The sequence below is a fragment of the Rhinolophus sinicus genome, chromosome 1 (assembly GCF_057876585.1).
Source record: "Rhinolophus sinicus isolate RSI-liver-muscle chromosome 1, RSI-T2T, whole genome shotgun sequence".
NCBI classification, from domain to species: domain Eukaryota; kingdom Metazoa; phylum Chordata; class Mammalia; order Chiroptera; family Rhinolophidae; genus Rhinolophus; species Rhinolophus sinicus.
In genome coordinates this window covers 150,033,561-150,056,827 of record NC_142501.1, presented here as the reverse complement: position 1 = coordinate 150,056,827, position 23,267 = coordinate 150,033,561, and the positions used below count along the sequence as shown (strand labels likewise).

General features: G+C 33.5%; 1 protein-coding gene across 31 annotated transcripts in view; it reads right to left on the bottom strand.

Moving 5' to 3' along the window:
* The window catches only part of ADGRL3 (adhesion G protein-coupled receptor L3), a 756,105-nt gene that overhangs the window by 126,820 nt on the left and 606,018 nt on the right, over positions 1-23,267 (bottom strand). For all 31 annotated transcript variants that reach the window (XM_088791158.1, XM_019743751.3, XM_074324504.2 and 28 more), the window contains 2 exons: positions 3,158-3,341; positions 1,811-1,933 (listed from right to left, as the gene is read on the bottom strand). In XM_088791158.1, coding sequence (XP_088647284.1) covers positions 1,811-1,933; positions 3,158-3,341 — 307 coding nt within the window. The remainder of the gene's footprint in view (positions 1-1,810; positions 1,934-3,157; positions 3,342-23,267) is intronic.

The following is a 23,267-nucleotide window of genomic DNA, read 5'->3' as shown; positions in this document are numbered from 1 at the left end:
CACTGTTCTCCCATGTTCATTGCAGCATTATTTACAAGAGCCAAGACATGGAAACAATGTAAGTGTTCATGGATGTCACACACAGACACACACACACACACACACACACACAGTGAAATATTATTCAACTGTATAAAAGAAGGACGTCTTTCTATTAGTGACAACATGGATGAAGCTTGAGGGCATTATGCTAAGTGAAATAAGTCAGACAGAAACAGACAAATACTGCATGATCACATTTATATGTGGAATCTTATAAAAACACACAAAAAAACCTCATAGATACAAAGAACAAACTGGTGGCTGCCAGAGGCAGGGGGAGAGGAGTAGGAGAAATGGGTGAAGGGGGTCAACAGGCACAATTTTCGGTTATAAAATAAATGAAATGTGTGGATATAACATACAACATGGTGACTATAGTTAATAATACTCTATTGCATACCTTGAAAGTTTCAAATAGAGTCAATCTTAAAAGTTCTTATCACAAGAAAAAAATATATAATTATGTATAGTGGTGAATGTTAAGTAGACTTATTGTGCTGTTCATTTTGCAATATATACAAATATTGAATATTATGTTGTACACTTGAAACTCGTATAATGTTATATGTGAATTATATCTAAATAACAAAGAAAATCGAGACTAGACTGTGTGGATCCCAGAGAACACGCTAAGAACAGATGTGCAGTGGGTACATGAGACAGAAAGGAAGGAGACCAAGTAGCATGTGGTAGGCCTAACTAAGTCATTTGATTTCATTCTAAGTGTAACTCGAAGCAAACTGGCAAGACATGTGTTGCAGAATGTACTTTTGACAATAGGATATGCTCTTTGGGGACAAATGTGGAAGGAGGGTAACCAGTTAGGAAACTAATACAGGAATCTGATTTTGCTCTATACAAAATTTTACTATTGCCTCAAAATTCACATTGTCAAATTAGCAGCATAATAATGATTTATAACTCCAGCCATATAAGATTTCCAAGACTTATAAGTAATTTTGTTCTGCTGACAACAAATATAGTTTGTTTTTCTTGACATTACTTAACAGGTTCTTCTTTTTTTATATTATTGTCACCCTATGATATGAAACATCAGCTTGGAGTTGGTTGTTATGACTTTGGTTCATCTTCCCATCACCAACAGGTTAAAGGATCTCACTTCCTTGGCAAAAAAAAATGTTTTGAAAAAATTAATATTAGTGAGGCTTGAGACATACTTTCTCTGAGATAAATTATTATTTAATTTTAACAATATCCAGTGAATTTAACCCACTACCAGACTGATTGGTATTTACCAGTTCCATGACCCAAAAGCATTTCCTCACAATAAATTTTCTGTATGCTTTGCAAAGGGAAAACAAAGAAACACAAACAAAACGAAGTCAATAAGAAAAATAAAAACACATAATTTTAAAATTGCAAGTAAAATTTTCATTAAAAATTGTTAAATTAAATCAGTCAACTCATTGAACGTTACTTCTTTCAAGGAAGAAAGTCAGATCATCTGGATTTTGTTGTTCATTGATTTCTCTCATATTCACGTTTCTGATATTTCACTGCCAACTGAAAAGGAACAGAACAATTTCCAAATCTGGGAATTTTATAGAACATATATCATTATAATACTGCTGGTGTGGGAGAGAAGGAAGAGCAGGAGAATGAGAATAGAGGAGCGAGAGGAGACAGAGGACAAATGATTTGGATAGCAGATTTTGGATAGCACATTTCAAATTCCAAGCCAAGAAGCAACACACTAATGACAAGTTTAATTCTATCAATCTTGATAAATACCTATATTCTAACCTACCATTTCGGCCATTTTGTTTTAAAGTATTTGCAGAAAGCTGAATGGTGCTTCCATGACCCATGGTTTCTGGAAATTTTAAGTCTTCTAAGTTTCCTTCTGTGCTCAGCCTTGCAACTTCCAATTCTGTTAATGGCAAAGAGATATCATTGCTTGCTGAGAAACATTCCAAAGCTAAAATAATTTCCTACATCACTGAAATAATTCTGAAATCAAAACACTAGAATTAATGCTCTATTTGTCCTATTTTATTGTGGTTCAACCCTTTGTTTAGAAAATATTATGTTAGTATCTTTTTATTTTTTTTAATAAAGCAAATAAAAGCTATTAAAATCAGGTAAATAAGAATACAAATGTACGGGTTATAAAGCCAAAAATTTAAAACTCAAGCTCAAATCCTTATATTTTGTTTTTTGACTTTGTTTATTTTCAAAATATTACCTTGTTTTATGAATTAAGTTAAAAAAATCCTTTTGTAATCTTGAGCTGCCCTATTATATCAATATTGATTTATCTCCAAATGTAATAAATTTGAAATAACTTTATCAAATCTTCTGAAATAAAACTGTCAGCTACATTGTTATGAACAATAAAAACAGATTTATGCTCTTTAAAGGCCAATACACGATTATCAAAAAATTGTTTTATCGCCTTCACTTAAATGACTCATTTCTTTATAGTACATAATTCAGAGACATTCTTATAACTGAAGTGACCCTGTATTAGGAGTATAATATGTTAAACAGTATAATAGTATAATACATACACATAAATACACACACACAGACACAGACACACACACACACACACACACACACACACACAGAGGGTGCCAAAAAATGTATACGCATTTTACGAAAGAAAAAAAACTACATTAAAATTGTAATAGTCAATATATACTGATAACAAAAGATGAGTACAAGTCACGTTTGACTTTTGCAATTATAAGAGGTATTCAAAGTGGTTACCATGAGTGCAATTTTAATAGATTTTCCCTTTCTTAAAACGTGTATACATTGTTTTGGCACCCTCTGCGTGTGTGTGTGTGTGTGTGTGTGTGTGTGTGTATGTGTGTGTATTTATATATATATATAATAATAAATGGAACTCACTGTAAATGAGTTCTCAGGTTAATATATCCAATATTGGAATATCCTAAGGAGGATATATACATGATTATAAGGACCTTTTTAAGCAAATGACAAGTGGTATCCTCCTAATTATAGAAAAATAATAACTTCAGAGCAATAAAATATCACTCATAATGTATAGGCCACCATAGATACTTTTTTCTTTTCCCTCTTCTGCTGTACAGGGTCTCTGCCCCTCTGTATAACAAAGGCCACTTACGAATATTGTCTGTGTTCTCCCTGACAATGTCAGTCTTCAAAAGGTTATCCGCCAGCACAAAAGCACTCTCCTCCACAGTGTCCAGCAACATGGTGGCCGCACGGAGTTGATCACTTGTAGTCAGGTCTCTCCACGCATTCAAGGCTTGTGGCTGAAGGAGGTTGTTAACTGTCTCGACCATTGCCTACGAGAGGATGAACAGAATGACAGAAGTCTCCAGTGAACCCACAGAGCTGTCAGAAATCCAGGTGTACATGTTGCCCAGCAAGCAAGGATCAGCAGTGTGCATGAGTTCAGTATTGTCCCAGCCTCCCCTGTGACATGCCGCAGCGGAAGCATTCATTATTTTGTTCTGTAAAAGCCTAGCTGAGACTTTGCAAGGCAAGAGGAAAACCTGCTTTTGTTTTGAAGGACAACGAATAGAGCCATGCTTCCTTCTTAGAATCAATAGCAAAGCCTTCAATAAGACTATAATCACAGCTTTAAATTATTTGACTAGAGGACTGTTGGCAAGTAATTTAAACCAACACTTTTATCACATCACCTACAAAAAATATATGTTTTTCCTATACATCACCATAAAACTACATGCTGAACACAATAGAGATTAAAAGGATGATTATAGACAGGACAATATAAGAATGTGTTGCCTGTACGTTGAGGACTCACTGAGCAAACCAATTTTTTTTCTTACCCAGCTTGTAAAATGTCAGAATGGGGAAAATATCAAAACATACATACTCCCAGGGGCTTTGGATATGTTATGTGTGGAGAGAAACCTTCATGCTGTTTACTGTTGGAGAGGGAAATAAACAGTTGGAACTTGCTACTTATGGCCCTCAGGTGTTTTTCCTTAAAATATATATCAGCAGTAGGTACACTCACACGTAGAGATAAAGCACCACATTTCACATTGCTTCATCCAAAAGAATCATCTCTGTGGTTACAATTTATATATTTCCTGTGGTTAGCTTTATGCTCTAGGTTACAAAGGAAAAGCAGTTCTCCCAATAAGGTCTTCTTAAGGTTTCATTCAAACATAGAGAATTGCAAAATAGAAAAATATAACATCTGCAGTTTGAAAGTGATCATCCCTGAACCCTTTGATTATGAAATATCCATCCTCTCCAGAAACAAACTTGAATGAACAGCCAACAAAAGCACTTTCTAGGCAGCACATGGGTGTTTTAAAAAAGGACTCCCATTATTGACAGGTTGGTAGAGGGAATGGGAGAGATTGGAGAAATATCCACTACACTGCAGTATTTTCTTCTGACTGGTGTTTTCATAGTAACCAAGGAACAACTGTTAAAAATTCAGCTTCATAATGAAACACCTTGGCTGTCATTAACACCAGCTTCAAAAACTAATTTGCCTTTTGATAAAAGTTGTTTTTCTTGATATTTTTCCCAACTATTCCAAGTTCTGGCCCAAAATCAACTTCACTGGACTTGTATGTAAAATAGTCCTACTTGCAAGTTGGGTACTTAGCAACACTTAAAAAAAAAGAAAAAAAGTCTCTCCTGAGTTTAATGACTGGGCATTTTCACATAGAGTGCTTAGCTCTGCATTTGTTCTGAGTTTAAAACATGACCTAGAAGCCAGACAAAAGCACCTCAGGATCACAACAAAAATATCTGCTTTCCAGGAATTTCTCCATAGGGGTAATGCCAACAGGATATGCCAAAAAAGGTGGTGCCAGATAGAAAAAACAAACAAACAAAGAGTTTAGCTATTTTCTAAAGCCAAACAGAGAATACCTACCTCTTGAGTGAAAAGAAATATTCTTTCTGGGATTAGATGATCCTCTGAATTCATAAAAATGCTCTGAAAATCCCATGTGCAACAAGAATTTTGTCTGTTCTTTAAGGAGCAGCCATTTTAGCATTAGTGAAAAATCTTACATTGATTAATTTAAACCTCATCTCAGGGAATATTTTTTTGAGGATAACACAGAATTTTTGTTCTGGCCTTTATTACTTTAAAATTTTAAATTAACAAAATGCAAAAGAAGAAAAAAAAAGAAAAAGAAACAACTATAATCAACTCCAAGAATGTTCTAAAAAGGAAACTTTTTACAAGATATTTCTTCAGCTAAAATACCTTGTCTTTGAAGTGATAGCAAATGAGTCAAAGGTAGCCCTTATTAATTTATCTTAGTTTTGCAACTGAAATTGTATAAAGTGCCATATTTCCTCATAGATATAAATTTTGAGTGTATTTTCAACAATTGAACCTTCTCCCCCAAAAAGACAGTTTTTATAGAAGCTTTCTATGAATGCTCACCAAATTTCCAAGTTTATCATATAAACAACAGACTGAAAGTATGACCCTAAAACCTGAGTGGGTAAAGATACAAATCTAGCATGCATTTATTCTTCTTATAAAAACACTTGTTATGATTTGTTAAGTATAATTGTGTGGAAATGTCAGGGCTTTGGAGACACATTCTGTAGTGCTAAAGTCAGAATGCTAAGATTGTACCTGGACTCTGACACTTACTAGCTCTGTGATATTGGGCAAGTTACTTAACTTGTAAGTTGGAGATGATAATACAACATTTTATAAGGCTTTCTGGCTTGTAATAAGTGCTTATGCTGTAATCTTATCTTCACTTTCATTTGATATCTAAGTCCAGTGTGGGAGAAGTGAGGTTTTCATTCAATGAAGCACAAGGCATACCTGATAATTGCAAAATATTCACACTGAAGTGATATCTGGAAGGAATAACTCCTCTGCAATGCAATCATCATAAGTAGACTTGCTATACAATTTACTACACTACATGAAGCTGTGAGGAATGGGCGACTACAGGAACATATGTATTAAATGGTTCATAATGTGTGGTCAAAAGGCTTGAACAAACTGACCTGTTTTCTGCTAGTGAGACAGAACAATTAAGTCAATCTTTATAATAGCTTTATAATTAATACAATTTGTTTAAGCTTTCCAAAGGTTGCTGACATATTGCTATTACCAGTTTAATGAAGGCCTATTAAATAGTCACAATGCTACAATGATAAAAGGATACGTACATTTTGTTTTCCTTATTATATTTATGCATTTTTATATTTTACCCACAAATTATGATATCTGATCCTAAAATATTTTTTTCAAACTAATTATTTGCATTATTTTCATTGGGTCAACATCACTTCTTTAAAAACAGATTAATTTTCATTTTATTTGGTTACAAAGAAATGAGTTTAAATATACTGAGAACCACGCTGAACAGCTGAATGGGAAATGTACAATGAATTTGATTAATGTGAGGGACTGGGTCATCACTTTAATATTAAACAGCTGTCACAGATTTCTCTTTTCTGCTCTAAACATTTTTCTGACTTATAACCCATACTCTGAAGTTGGGGAAAAAAAGCCAAAAAAAACTAAGATTGGTCCTGAATTTATCTTAAAGAAACTTATATTCTTACCACAATGCATTGATCCAAAGAGGAAAAAAAAAAAAAATCACCTAATGGTGTTGACATGTACAGATTGAAATAATCTAAAATTTTGAGAAGTAAATTTAATCAACGATGTCCTTGCCAGACACTAAATGCTTACTAATTTCATTATCTTTTTCACTAGAAATTAAACAGGATATGGGCACTGGAAATTTGCATTCTAGTTCTGCTACTAAATTTCAGTGTGCCTTCAGGCAAATTTGTCTTTTAACCAGTCAACTAAGTAACTACATAAGAAAATGAGTCTCATGTTTCAAATTGAGGCTAGATAAGGGCATCCTACTATTACATAATACTTTTCTCATTATACAGTTTATGGACTAGATTTAAAGTGACTTCTGACTGTTTCTAAAAATCAAATATAAATTAGAAAGTGTCAAAAGTCACTTAGATTCATACCAGGATCATGGACTTGTCATATCCTTCTGGACACACAGTGGTATCATAGGACATTATTAGGCCTCTTATATCATTCAGATCTTAATCAAATTAATTTGACTAGTTTTACTCATAGCATATAATTGTGGTATGTTTATTAAAAGATGTTACAAACTGTATAATCACACTTTACATATTTCAAAAAGGAGGATTTAGTTATTTGTTATAACTACTATGAAAAATTAGGGGGAGTTTTTATTTCCCTAAATAAAAACATTTATTTAGCTATATACCCTTCCAATAACAACTTTTGTCATTATTCCAAGAGGATGTGTTTATGAAATAGCCTAAAATTCCTTAACAAGAATACACAAAAAGATCAAGGGTGAGAAACATGTCAGTAGCGCTTATAACCCAAAAGAGCAATAAATCTCAAACTAGGTAAGCGAAATCACCTGAGGAATTTAGCTACCCCTCTTCCTTCACTTGTACTGTACAACTGAAGCTGAAGGTGAACAATAATGAATGTCAACTACAACTATATATATATATATATAGTTACAAGAAGCGGAGTACAGCATTAGGAATGGAGACAGTGCAAATGTAATGGCTGTGTGCGATGTCGACGGGTAGTGGATGGGTGGAGGGGGGTTGTCATTGTGTGAGGGATATAAATGATAAATGTCTAACTATTACATTGTTTTGAGCACCTGAAACTAATAAAAAAAGGAAAACAAAAGCACCAAAACAAAGATCAAAATGAAATGAATGCCTCATGAAAAGATACATAACTTTACCACCATTGCATTTTTCTGAAGACAAGCTTTTTAATCAGGAGCTCATCCAGGTTTTAGCTAAAGTATCACTGCTCAGAGTTCTTCCATCATCAGCATATCTAAGGAAAATCCACCCACCACTCCTTTTCCCTTAAATCCATTACCTGGTTTGTTTTCTCTGTATCCTATATAATTATCTAAAGTATCTCATATATTTATTTACCCAAATGACTATTTTAGATTTCTCACTCAAGGTCTACCTTTCTTACTAGACCATAATGTTCTCATGGAAGATATCTTGTTCATTTCTGTTTTTCCTGAGTAAATTTTAGTGCCTTGAGACATTTTTGGGTCCTCAATACAAGACCATGAAACAAAGATAACCTACTTTTACTATCAAATCATTAACGACCTTATACACAATAGGGAAATTGAAAGCATCGTCTTCTAGTTCTATAACTTTTTGCCATGTCTCCCGAGAAGTCTTCTGAGAGATCAAAGAGCTCAGATATCAACATGGTTTGAAAGGAGAGAAGGCTGAGTAAGAGTGAATTAAGAAGACAATCACAGTTTGCAAAGGAGGGAAACAGAACTACACGTTATTGTCGTGAATGCAAACCACTACACATAACTACATTCCATAAAAAGCTTCCCAAAATGTTTCTAAGTGTAGCAAAATTCACTTTCAATGTAATTAAATGAGGTTTTATTAAATGTGTATAACATGTATGGTGTGCAAAGACCTAGGGAAATCATTGTTGGATGAGGTTAGAAAAGAAAAGGGAAAGATGGAGTCTGCCCTCAATTTGCCTACGATCCAAGGCAGAAGGTGAGCATAACACAGAGCTTAAAATTCAGCATATGGGACAAAAAGTAATGAATTCTTGCTAAGGAGGATCAAGAAAAGATCCCAGAAGGTATTTGACTTTTGAGTTAGAAACTAAAAGATGAATAAATTTGCCTTGATTATGAAGGGGAAATTTGAGGCTAAAATACATAACAAGCATGTTGATAATTAAAAAAAAAAAAAAAAAAGGATACTAAGGCAGAAAATGTGATGCATTTGGGGATGAGAAGAACGTATAATTAATGGAAAGAAAGTGTTAAAAGATGAGTATGATGGGAAAAAGGGTAGGTAGAAGTCAAATCTCACAAAATCTTCAGTATGATATAAGTTTGTGCTTTATTGTGTAGAAAATGTACAGTTATTAGAGATTTTTATCAAAGGCATTATATGTTTAGATCTCTTTCTTAAGAAAATTGTCTCAAATATATATTAAAGGATGAATGGAGAGTAAATTTGTAAATATAAGAAAAATAGCAAAATGGGGAATAAATTCTATATAAGTTCATTCATTATTTTTTAAAAGTACTTTTGTGCTAAAATAAAAATTTATACATATGCAAATTATCATTGGGCAGCCATTAGAAAGTTAAGAGCAATTATTTCCTATTAGTAGATGAATTTAATAAATTGTTTACATCCTTTTGAAAAACTGCATAGTAATAGGAAATTTTATTTTACTCTTTGATTCTATATCTTTGTTTTTTGATGTTCTCCTGTATGCAATATTTATCAATATATGCTGCAAGCATTAGACTAAATATTGCTGTTTTACTATTGCTATTTATATATTCAGTTATGTGTAAATATTTTTCTTTTATATAAATATGTTCCATACATAAATCTCCAGGTATATATAGAAAAACAAAAAACAAACAAAAAAACAACAATCTTCAGGTCTCCTCTGCTCCTGCTCCCATCTCCTGCTTATATAATATACGTTTATTTATAACTTGAAAAAATAAAAACAACTTTTCTTTAATTCTTCATTTTTGACTTCATGATAGAAAGTTTATCAATTGAGAATACAAGTAAATTAAAATAAAGCGTAAGTTTTAAAGCATTACACATTGTACGTCAATCTATGCTTAGATATTGATTCAAATCAAAATTTTAAAGGTCAAATGTTAGAAGAATCTTCAAAACAGTTTTGAACTTGCAGGATTTTTATTAAAAGTCAAGTTGAGTGACTGATATTTACACATCTGATCAATAAACCTGAGGTTCTTTTCATAATCATTGTCATTTAGTATTATTAAGCATATAAAACCTACTAATCTCTGAACTCCCTTTTATATTATAGAAAAGTGTTGGCATTTTCAAGTCTTAATTAAGATTAGGTGTATAACACAACTGACCTTAATAAAGTAATAAGAAACTTTAACAATAGAATAAGATGAAATTAAAATTACATAGAAAAGACTCTGTCTCTTCAAGAAATCCCTTGTTTTTTAAAAAATGTATTGTTTTTAAAAATTGTAACTGACTATATTCTTTTTAAAATCTCATTGAAAGTTAAATGATAGAATGCTGCCAAATAGCTCTGTATTGTGTTACAGGAATTAAGTGAAGCTACAAACTTGACACAAACTTCTTGCTAACTCAACATTCATTCAACAAATATTATCTACGTAGCTTCAATTGTGATGCTGAAAGAAAGACAGATGTTCTCCCTTCCCTCAAAGTGATGACAATATAGTGAGGCTAAATAATTATACAAAAATTAAAACATAACAACATTATAATAGTGGAAACGTAGAGTTTAAGCTTTGTATTGGAAAGTGTCTGTGAAGTAGAAACCCAAGCTTAAATGAAACATTGACCAAACAACCAAGTGGTAGAGCATGTGCTTATAGGTACAAAGATAAAAGAGAATAGGTACCTCAGAGGAACTGACAAATACTCCTTATGGCAGAGTAAAGAGAGCAAAGAGTTCAACAGCAACGTTAGTGAGTGAGTGAAGGCTGGTTTTCAAAGAGGCTTGCAAACTATATTAAGATACTTGCAGTTTTTCCTAAAGGTACCAAGAAGTCACTGAAAATTGTAAAGTAGGGGAGTGATATAAATTTTAATGGTTAATAATGATTGAATGTATTCCAGACTCTCATCTGAATGCTTTATATGCGTCAACTCCTTTAATTTTGACAATAACCCAAAGAAGTAAAATGATTATTATCCTCGTCTTGCAGTGAGAAAATTTAGACTCAGAGAAGTAACTTGCTAAAGGTAATTAGCTAACAAGGAATAACCAGGGTTCAAACCCATGCATTCTGGCTCTAGGGATAGAGAAAAGAAGAGAGTCCCATGATATTTAAAAGGATTTCTTGATTAATTAAAGTCAGTTGGTGATTAAAAAAAAAAAAAAAGTGTAGTGAACAGAATTTGGAAGTAGGCAATGAGGTGAAACTCACTTAAAATGGGAATAAAGGAAGAGCGCAAATTTCTGTTTGTTAAAAGGTAGAGGGTATAATAAGTAGTGTTGAGGGAGAGTGTGTGGAATACAAATTCAAAGTTGCCTATTTTGAATGCCAAGTACTTGAATGGCACCAATTAGAAAGGTGTAGATAAGCCTTTTAGGGGAGGGAAAATCATCCCTTCTTTGGTTCTGTCACTGGGCCTGAGAATTAAACTGACATAAGAAAGATTAATATGAGAAAAACACAAAATTTTTATTTAATATTTTTATGTGCACATAGGAAACTTCACAGGAAAAATGAAGACGTACAGAGCAGTTAAGACTCAGAGCTTATATACATTTTAAAACAAAAAAAAAGATAAATTGGTGAAGTGACAAGATAAGGGAAAAGGATTTAAGCTTCTAGTAGCAGTAAGTTTTGGGAAAGTGACTAGAAAATATATCGGGGAAAGTAATGAAAGATAAAGGCTATTTTAGTGTGTTTGTACAGATTCATTTTGACACTGACTGTCAGTCTCTGGTAATAAGAATGTTCTTCTCTTCCTGGTACATGGGAAATTTTATGATATGCTTTTAGGTTGAAATGGGGAAAACAGAGAGCCTTCCTCATCTGCTGATTCTCAATTGACTTCAGCTCAAAATATTCAATATGGAAAAGTGACATATTTTGGGGTTGCATATTCTTAACCCCACCAGCCTGTAACTTACTCAAATATCTATTCTTGACATAAAGGTTCAGGCATCATAAATTTAATTAAGCTCATTGAATCCACTGATATGTCTAACATTATCCAGATAAACTGATTAGAAGGAGAAAAATCACAACTAGTTTGTGAGTGAAGATTAGGAATTCAATTATGGACATGGAAAGTTTGAGATGTCTATTAAACAATAAAATGAAGATATTAAGAAGCGAGCTTGAAAAGAGTTCGGTAGAGTGGTCTGTACTGAAGATAACATTTATGAATCATAGGCAAATAGGTGGTATTTCAATCAGTGAGATCACAAAGGCAGTGACTATATAAAAAGAAAACAAAAGGACTAAGTATTGAGCTAAAGGAACTCCAACTTTAAGGGTTTGGGAGAAGAGAAGGAACCAGCAAACCAAACTGAAAGAAGCATCAAATACCGTGTTTCCCCAAAAATAAGATCTAGCCAGACCAACAGCTCTAATACGTCTTTTGGAGAAAAAATTAATATAAGACCCAGTCTTATTTTAATATAAGACTGGGTATAATATGATATAATATAAAATATAATACTAAGTCTTATTTTAATATAAGACCGGGTCTTACATAATATAGTATAATATAATATAATAGAATATAATATAACACCGAGTCTTATATTAATTTTTGCTCCAAAAGACGCATTAGAACTGATGGTCCGGCTAGATCTTATTTTCGGGGATACATAGTGGGAGAAAATCAAGAGAATAAGTTCTCCTAATAAGAGTGTGTCAAGGAAGAGGGAGTGATCAACTGTGTCAGATGTTTCTGATTAGTCAGCTAAGACGGATTGACAACTGACTGTTGAGTTTAGCAGCATGAAGTCATTAATGTCCTCAACAAAAACTTGCAGTAAAATGGTGGAGGCAAAAGCTGGATGAGGTGAATTTAAGAAAGAATGGGAGACGGGTTGGAGAGAGTGAGTGTAGACAAGTGTTTTGAAGATTTCTACTGCAGTGGACGTACCGGTAGACAATGAAAATAATGGCCTAGAACTTCAGTTAAATGGTAAGTATTTAGAGGTCACTTTGTATGTGCTAAGTACAATTTAAAAGGTCTTGAGGATATAGAAATGTAAGTGGCATTGTTCCTGCTTAAGGAGCTCAGAGATAGGAAAGTTAACAGATATGAAAATATAACTTGATAATTGTAGTAATAAGAGGAAAACTGAGAGCGTGAGAAGTTCACATAAGAGGATATTTATCCATACTAAGTAGGACAAAGAATGCTTCCTTAGTGGAATTGACATATAAAGTGGGTCTTGACAGATTAAGTCAAAGTTACTGAGATGAAAGGACAGAGAAAGGAGAACAAATTTGGAAGTAATCTAAGCAGAAAGTACTATGACCACAAAGGCATAGAGACGTGAACTGAAGATGCTTCGGTGGTTTGGGAGTGTATAATCCAAGGATGTGGGAGGGGATGGTTGAAAGTGTGGGAAATCAACAAGAAGAATCAAATTCTCAAACACTAGTCTAAACACAGAAAATGTTTCTTAAGGGAAAAAGAAAGTAATGGAAAGTCTTTGTGTAGGGTCAAGTTATGATCAGATTTGCATTTTTAAAACATTATTCAGCAGTAGGCAGAATGGATCCACAGCATTTTTAAGTGTATAAAGCAGTTGGTTAATGTATTTTGAGAATAACCTACATAAAGGTGATAGCTGGAGCTATAAAAATGGATATCAGAGGAAAACTAAAATTGCATCCAAAATAATTCTGCAAAAAATATAATGTCATGACCCTAGTTAAAGCTCTCTAATGGCATTCCAAATCTTGGCTCTTTTCCATAGCTTTCCTACCACAGTATTCTTCTTCAATCCATTGTTTCAGGATATTGGTCTTCTTTCTATTTGCAGAACTCTCCAACCACTCCTCAGTTGACTATCTTTTGTCTGAGTGACCTGTGATCCTGGATAGCTTTTTCTCCTGATGGGTACATGGCTGATTTCATCCTGCCAGGACTCAGCTTGATTGTCACCTCATTATAAAGTCTTCCCTGATAAACACAATCTGAAGTAACCAAGCAGTCACTTTTACTTATATGACTGCTCTCATCCTTTGCATAATACTTCTGCAATTTTTTATTATTATTTTGATTGATTTATTATCTATTTCCTTCCCAAACTCAAGTCTATTAAAGAGGATGTGAACTCTACGTAGTAGAGATCCTGTTTGCCTTTACCTCTGAACTGCTGCACCTGGAAAAGTGCTTGAAACATAAGAGCTCAACAAATAATTGTTGGAGTGAGGGAATCAATGAGTAATTTTATGTGATTCTTAAACTGTAGAGGTGATTTTTTTCTAAATGGATAACATATTTCCTGACTTTAAAAAAGACAAGCTTGTAGGAAAGTTTGAAAAACTGTCACAGCTTATAGGAGCCTAAGGAGACATGATGCTTGTAATGTAATGTAACGTGATATCCTGGTTAGGATTCTGAAACAGAAAAAGGACATAGGTAAAAACTAAGGAAATCTGAATAAACTATGGACTTTAGTTAATAACAATATATCAATGTTAATTCATTAATTGTAATAAATGTATCATACTAATGTAAGATATTAAAAACAGAGGAGACTGTGTGCAGGGAGGATATATGGAACTCTATAATATCTAATTAATTTTTCTGTAAATCTAAAACTGTTCCAAAAATTTCTATTTATAAAAAAATAAAGTATATGCTTGTAAACTGTTAAAAAATACGGAAGTATATAGCTTAAAACCTGCAAGTCTATTTAAGGAACAGCCACACCCACCTCACCCAAAAGAGTCACTTCCACTGTTTGTTGTGAATTCTTCCAGACTTGTAAATATTTACACATACACACAAACAAATGTGATCACTATAATAATGCTGTTATCTGTTGGTTTTTGCTTGCTTGTTTGTTGTTTTACTTCATAATATATCACACCCATCTTTCTAATTCAATATTGAGATCTATCTCATTCTTTCCATGGCTAAAGAGTTGTCCACTATTTGGTGTAGCAGTTTATACAACTGGTTTCCTACTGATGAAGAGTTCAGTTGTTTTGTTGATCTAAACGATGATACAAGTCTAGCTTGTGATCATCTCTCCATGTTTATTCTTTTCAGCGATAGAATGGTACCTCATTGTGTGGGTTTGCCAAAAGCTACTCCCAAAGTCCTTATTCTAGGCAAGGAGAACAATGCTGTTTTGTGATTATATGTAAAGCTTTACGAAGAAACGTTATAAAAACATGGATGTGAGTATAAAGAGTTTCCTCTGGTAGGATATTTAAGAGACTGATCACAGTGATTGCTTTAAAAAGAAGAGCTAAAAGACTGGGACAGAGGTGAAAGGTAGGGTACCCCACTCAGATAGATCACAATGTCAGTATCATGCCCCAGAGTTAGCAATGCAGCAGCCCTGGTGGGAAGGAGACATATTTATTATTCTCTTTCTGAATTTTTAACTATGTGTCTATATTAGCAATTAAAAATGTTGCTTAAAAAGAAGAAAAATGCAAACTGAAAATGATTTAAAATAATTTTTTTTTCTTTTAAAAAATGATTGCTCTTAAACTGTAACAGAATAATCAAAAGAACATACTAATCTGTGCTTAGGGTTCAAATGTAACCCTACTATTGTCATAAATCTATGGCAGGTTATAACATCAAAACTGGATGAAGATATCAATATGCATCATTAAAAAAGAAAAAAAAGAAAAACTATTTCTGATTGCATCTAAGAATGCCAGTTGCTTTAGACACAGAATCGCTGGCCACTATGCCCAGCTGTGAATCTATACCTATTAAATTAGTGTTTAGCTATGAAAATTACCTAGCCCATGTGATATATATAGTCGGAAGTAGTTGGGTGAGACTTCTGTTCTAAAAGACATGAATCTTTTGGTTGCTTGTCCTTCTCCTTCTTCCTGTTTATAGAGATTAGCACGAAGTGATGACTGGAACCTAAGTAACCATCTTGTCATACGGAGGATGGAAGCCCATGTACTAAAGATAATAGAGCAGAAAAACAGATGAAGCCTTGGTTTCTGATGTGGAGTTTTCATGCTAATCCTGGATTGTCATGTCTGCATTTCTTTTTCATGTGTGAGAATGAAGCCAAGATTTATTTAAGTTACCATCGTTAAGTTTCTGTTACTACCCGCTGTACAAAATTCATATATTAGATAAGGAAAAATATCAAAATTATAACTCTGTTGGGAGCAGTACTAAAATATCATTTGTTTGGTTCCAAGCCCTCAGGCTACTACTTTACTGCAAATTACACCTTAAAATTTCCATTTATTTTCTGACCTGTCCCAGAAAAGTTAATGATACTTCCAGAAAGTAGGATTTTAAATCTGTGATACTATTTTTAACATATTTTTCTTTCTGGTTAGCTATGTGATCAGAAAACTATTAAAGAAATAGTAAATTGACGTACATTCTCTGGTTTTGCATAGAAATAATATGTATTTATATTTTACATATTTAAAACTTTTCTGAAGGTAAATTCATGTTCAGAAAGCAAAGATCATCAGAACGAACTTTAAATAAACAATTTTACAATGAAGTAATGACCCAGGCTTTGATCAAGAAATTATAAGAGAGGAGAGAATACCACTTGATGAAAAGAAGGGATTAAATATTTTTGCTTTATATGAAAACATTTTATTTAAAAACAGAAGGGCTTTTTTTTTTTTTAATCCTCATTAAATTACTTCCTGAAGCATTCATAAACCATGTATATACAAACAGCAGCTGGAACATTTTGTTTATTTATAGGAAATGTGCAAACCAGAAGAGTCAGAAATGACTCTGTTAAGCAGCCGTCTCTGCCTGACCTGACACATTCAGTATGGGAATTTTGAGAGATTCCCAGAATAATATTCTTTGCATGTCAAAGCAGGATTTCTATCATCAACAGTTGTCATTTGTCCTTTGGAGGTTTTTGAATCATTACATTTCTAAACTGACCTTTCCAAGCTCTTAAATAATGCCTCTATAATTTACTCTACTTACATTACATATGGTTTTCCTGTCTTTTGCATCAACAGCCTCCTTATAACAGCATTCAATGACTACAATTTATGGAAGATAATTCTTATAACTTCTTAATCTTAAGAAAACTACTCTGGATTTGTAGATAGAAGACGCTTTCTTTGATCTTAATGTCTTTTAGCAATATGTTCAGGGCACCAGAACATGTAGGGTGCAGATTTATACTTTCTTACTGACACAAATCAAGTGCAGATTTATCAAGCTGTGAAATATATTAAGTTCACAGGGTTTTAACAAAGGGTTACCAAACCTCAAGAACCTGCTGTGATTCAAACTACTTTCAGATGTCCTTTTAATTATATTAAATGAAAGTTTGGGTTTGCTTTGATGCTTATGGGCAAACATTGAAATCTCTTGAAAGAGCTGCAAAAAGTACTCCCTGTTGCTGTAGTTAATATACTACATTGTATGCACACTGCTAGCCAATTTATTCTAGCCACTTTAACAAGGATATCCAGCCTGACAGGCCACACAGAACAGTATCACAAGTCAAGCAAAGCACAAATCATTAGAGGACTCCGAAAGTTGTTTGACATGCACCATGGAGCTCTTTGTCACACAGCCAATTAAGTGACCAAACAAAGAATTTGAAAATACTCATTAATTTCTTCCTAGCAGTATAAATGGAGGTTAGAATCCTTCTTGTCTTATATACCAAAGGCACACAAGTAAAAACGGCATAACTCAATTTGCACTTTGTCAAAGGTGCAAGCAGCAACTTTGGTTCACAGAAAATCTGCATTCAAGACAAAAAAAAAAAAAAAAAAATGAAAGGAATAGATAAAAATGTTTAGATAGTACATATAATAATATAAATATCCAGGCCTTGAAATTTTAAAAAAATTAATCAGAAGTTGACTTCTATCCTTGAAATACTATATCAGCATTTCTGGGTAGATTCAGGAGAACTTGACATTATTTCCGCCTCTGCGAAAGCAGAGCTTGAATGGACTCCTGGATGCCATCTTCTCCAGGTCTGGTATCTATTTCTGGTTTCTCTTCCACGCCCTGACCTCTTAATGTGACAGTGTCCTAGGGCTCAGTCTTACATTCTTTTCTCACTCTACACTCATTCCCATGATTAATTCATCTAGTACATTGGCTGTAAAATGCCACTCTAAATGTAACATTACCAAATTATTATTTCAAGCATGACCTCTCAGCTGAACTTCAAGCTTGTATATCTAACTGCACATGAAACATCCATATTGCATTCTAATAGGAATCTCAAAGATAACTACCCTCAATAAAGTTCATTCCGTGCCCCTCCCAAGTAGGTCACAAATTAGACCATCTCAATAAATGGTGACTTCATCCTTCCAGTTGCTCAGGCAAAACACTTTCTGTCATTTCAACTCTTCTCTTTCTGACACTTTACATACAATCCCTTGGCAAATTCTGTTTGTCCCACTTAAAAAAAAAAAAAAGAAATCGTGAACGTAAGTAAATATCTTTGCATCCCACACTCATATTCTACACCAAATGACCATTATATCCCTATGGATCACCCATTTCAACCCTTAGTTTTTCTGGTATAATCTATTCTCCACTTTTAAAATACATCAGGTCATGTCATCCCTCTGCTCAGAAACCTATAGTAATTTACAGTTTGTCTCTGAATAAAAGCCAAAGTTCTTGCAATGGTCTATCAGACCTGGACCCTTGCCACCCCAAAGACTCATGCCCTATTACCGTCTTCTCCTTCCCTCTGTTCTAGCTGCATTGGCCTCATGGAACACCACTGGCATATTACCATGTCAGAAACTTTTGGTCTCTCTTCTAGAATGCTTTTTTTTCTATATATCTGCATAGTTCACTCCTTCACCTCCTTCAGAGTTTTGCTCACTTATTACCTAAGTGATGTATTTCCTGCTTTTGTAGGAGAGAAGACTTTGCCACCTCAAAGTATGTCTCTATAGCATAAGAATTATTTTAAGATCATTATTTTTAAGAAATAGCAGACATAGGAGAAGCTCTTAAAATTAAGTGCACACACTTTCATTTATAAAGGAACTCTCCATTTGTAAGGATTTCTCCCTCTCTGTACCAGGAAGACAAGGATGATTCAATCTCTAGAAACTCTAATCAATGAAGAAGATAATGACTTAAATCTACATAATAACCTTACCCTTTGTTTACTGGGCTTTTCTTGGTAACCTCCCACTCCTCCCACTCCCAACATCTTTTATCTTTGACTGAAAATTTTATTTAAGGTGATGGTTTCAGCCATTTCAGTGAGATACTCAATTTTCTTGGGTCTCTTCCATATATGCAGGAGATATACATGTTATCAAACTTTTGTTTTTCTCCTGCTCATCTGTCTTATTTGATTATTATACCAGCAAAGAACCTATAAGGGTAAAAGGAAAACTTTTCCACCCCTACACTTTGTTTTCTCTCCTTAGCATTTATCATCATCTCATATACTATATATTTCATATGTTTAGAGTATTGTTTATATTCTGCAACTAGAAATTTCACTCTAGGAGAGAAAGCAGGATATGTGCCTGTTATGTGCATTTCCAGTGCTGGTAAGGTTACTGGGCACATGTTCTCAACTATTAATGCTGGGATATTTTTGTTAACTACTATGTGATATTTTTCCAGTTGAAAATATAGATTGTTTTTGCACTGCTGGTATCTAGAATAGTGATTTCTAATGGATAATTAGGGTAAAACAAACAAAATAAATAAAATAAGCAAATTATAGTTCCAAGTTGAAATTAAAAGGGGCTTGTTTCAAATACTTTATAAGCTTTAAAGAACACATATACCACCTGCCTTTCAAAAAACTATGTAAGGGAGGAATGAAGGAAGGGAGGGAGTGAGGGAGGGAGAGAGGAAGGAAGGAAGGAAGGGAAGAAGGAAGAAAGCCAGGTGTGTGTGTGTGTTAATTTGCATCTATCTAATAATTTTTTCTGATCTGTTCTCAACCCAACTGCAGGTAATAGCAGGTTTCGAAGAATTACTCACAAGATTCACATCAATAAACATATGTACTTATATTTCCCATTAAGCAAGGCCAACTGCAGCGTCGCTAGAGAGGCCTCTGAGATTTTGAGGACAAATACTGATATAAACTAAAATATGTTTTTTAACTAGGAAAACGTCCTGCTTTCAAAGCAGTAAAACACGACTGCCAGTATTCTTAATAGTTCCTGCTAAAGAAGAGAATAACACTAACAAACATTACTACTTAAAAGATGGGAACTGGGGGTTGAAAAATAACTTAAAAGAAAATGTAAACCTCAGTTTTGGTTACATATATTGAACCCAAAGGCAGCTGTTCTTTAGCTATTTGAGGTCATATTCTATTCCCAGATTCTCACAAGAACCACAGACGTTTTCTGGAGCCATATGATTTGTTACTGGTTCATGTATTGCACTCCCAAACCTCCCTTGCATCCATTCCATGACTAGAGTTACGGATTTCTGTAATTCACTGTATTGGGTTGGCTATAATAAAAAGACAGAAAATAACAAGTATTGCCAAAGGCATGAAGAAACCGAAACCCTTGTATATTGTTGGTGGAAATTTAAAACTGTGCAGCTACTTTGGAAAACAGTTTGACACTTCCTCCTTTAACTTCAAGTTACCATATTTTCTACTGCTTTTTCTTCTCTCTATATGATAATTTTTAAATCACAGTTTTCTCTCAAAAAAAGCACTTCAAAGCAAATCATGTTTGTACTTGACCTTAATATAGCAGTACAAAATAATTACCATACAACCAATTTGAACTGTCTCAAAAAAATAGGGGAAAAAATGTTTCACTCTATACCATCTCTGAAATAGTGTACAATAAATTAATAAATATAAAGCAAATGATATATCCTGACTCTTAATACCAAATAATAAAGTCAGTTCTTCAATAGTGGTATCTTATTGATTGAGAGCATGAGCTTCTGAATCAGGAACGCCTGCCTAGCTTTGAACTCAAGACGTTCTCAGTTATTGTATGATCTTATGAAAGTCATTTAATCCTCTCTAGGCCCCATTTTCTCTTCACTAAGTAAATAATAACAATAATTATATAATAGGATTATTGTGAATATTAAATAAAAAGTTATGCAAAATGCTCTAAACAGTAACACATATTTGGGGCCTAATTATGAATAAATGTATTTATTCTCAATTACTGTTGGTGTTGAAGGAGCATTGGATACAGGTCAGAGAGGAGCATCAGTGCTAGTTGTGTGACATCATTTCATCTCTCCAGATCTCAGCTATCTCAGCTTCATTTCTAAGGTTCCTTCTGGTAGTATTACATCACAGTAGCTATTTAATATTCATATGTGACACAAGCCTTAGTTATCTTCTCTGGCATAAAACTTAAAAGTATCTTCTTATATGAAGGTATGTAGTATGCCCAAGACATGGTAATAGTTATTTTTTTTTACTATGACTCATGTCAATTTCTTTTGGTAGTCAATAAGGATTTTAATATAATCTAAAATTACAACTAAATAAAGAAAAACATATGACCTTTTTTTTTTTCTGTTAAAATTCTTGAGACACAAGCCTAATAAGTCTTAGGAGATTCATGCATCATTTAGAAAAATCAAAGCAACCACTTTGTAATTCTTCACTTTCAGATCAGTTATCATAGCGGACAGCTGACAGTCCAGATTTCACTGTGCTTTTTTCGTGTGTGTGAATTTTGTGAAATAAACAAAAGGTAGGAAGTAAGAGGAAGTGAAAGATGGATCTAGGTAATTCATTAAAAAGACACTGTACCTCTAAATAATTAATAGCTAAATGGACTTAGATGGTCAAAATCAAACTTAGAAGAATCATTGTTTGTGTACATGGAAAGGCCATATTTTTTAAGACTCTCTTTATGGCAAAACGGTTATCTTTTTTCAAATCTAATGCATAAAGGACGTCAAGTATATTTCATATCTATTTCATAGATAGTCCATGCTGTGAACATAGAAACAATAGGGAACATAAACAAGTCTTTACAATTCATACAGGTTAAAGTTTAAAGTATTATTCACTCTAAAATTTCATAGTATTATGATCTACAGTAAAATGAATAGAAGTAATGTCATGTATTAGTGAGCAGAGCATTTCTGCTTCACCGATATTCTGTATGTATTTGATCTTATCAGGTTATTTAGTCAATAGCTGAAACATTTACTCATAGCCAGTCAATTATAACAACAGGAAATCAGTCACCGAATAAACTGTGCTATTAATTTTCCATCAGAGATTTGAGTTTGAATGACCATGCATTTCATAGATTTAAATACCAAAAGGCTAATTATCTCCAAGACTCCATTAAAGGGATAGTATAGATTGCAAATAAAAGCAATCCTAAAATTGCTCGAAAATGAACTTCAGCTTTCAGTGCTGAAGAATACTTTAATTTCTCTATTGCACACACTAAGAGTATAAGTCACACATATATGTAGTATATTAACCTCCCAAAGCAATTTCTTTCCTAAAATCTTAGAAAAATAAACTTGAACTGTTTCTTATACAGTCATTATTTTATATAGTAAAACAAACTAAAAGCTTATCTTCCTAATATATGTTTGATACTCAATTTACTATTTTTTTCCTTTTAAATGACTCCCACAAAATACCCTTATTGTGAATAAACTGATAAGGTTTAGTTTATGGACTACCAGTGTGAGAACAAGTAACTGGTTCTTGAGGGCATCTCTCTTAATAAATGCAAATGGTCTTCCCCTTTAAAAATGCTATGACATAGATAAAGAATAAAGTTTATTATCACACAGTTTCATATTTTTCCTTCCTTCCTGACTTTCTGCCTTCCTGCTGAAGGGGAGCAGGATACACCACCCAAAATTTTCACTCTGGCTTGTGGATTATTTTGAAATCAAGACAATGAAGACCCACCATACTCCGGAAAAACTTTTACCTCTCCCTTAACTACCTAAAATAATTTAGATAGGGGGCCTGTACCAGAAAGAGAGCTATTACCAGAAATAATCTTTTATTTGAAAGATTTGCCTGCATGGCAGAGCAAACATCTGTTTACCAACATCTGGCTTCTCATCTTCTTGTGAATTTCCCTCCTCCCCTTTGAAGCCCCAGGCCCCTTCCCCTTTCTTTAGCCCAGGATGGCATATAAACCTCAACTGCAGGAATGCCTTTGAGTCTTATGTCTTCATGAGGCTCCCATACATACATAATTAAAATTCTTTTCTCCCTTTTAATCTGTCTTATGCCAATTTAATTATTGGACCCGCCAAAGAACCTAGAAGGGAAGAAGAGAAATTTTTCCGCTCCTACACTGCCTTCCTTCCATTCTTGGGAAAAAAACTATAAAGCTTGTTTCTATTTTTTTTTCTTTTTTTAATACGTACTTCATAAACACAGGAATGGTTTTTACCTTGCTTAGAAACAAACTGCAACATGTTAACTGGAGAAAAATTACATTTACACATTTATAATGAGTGGGAAAGTAAGACAATCACAGCATATGTTGAACATTTTG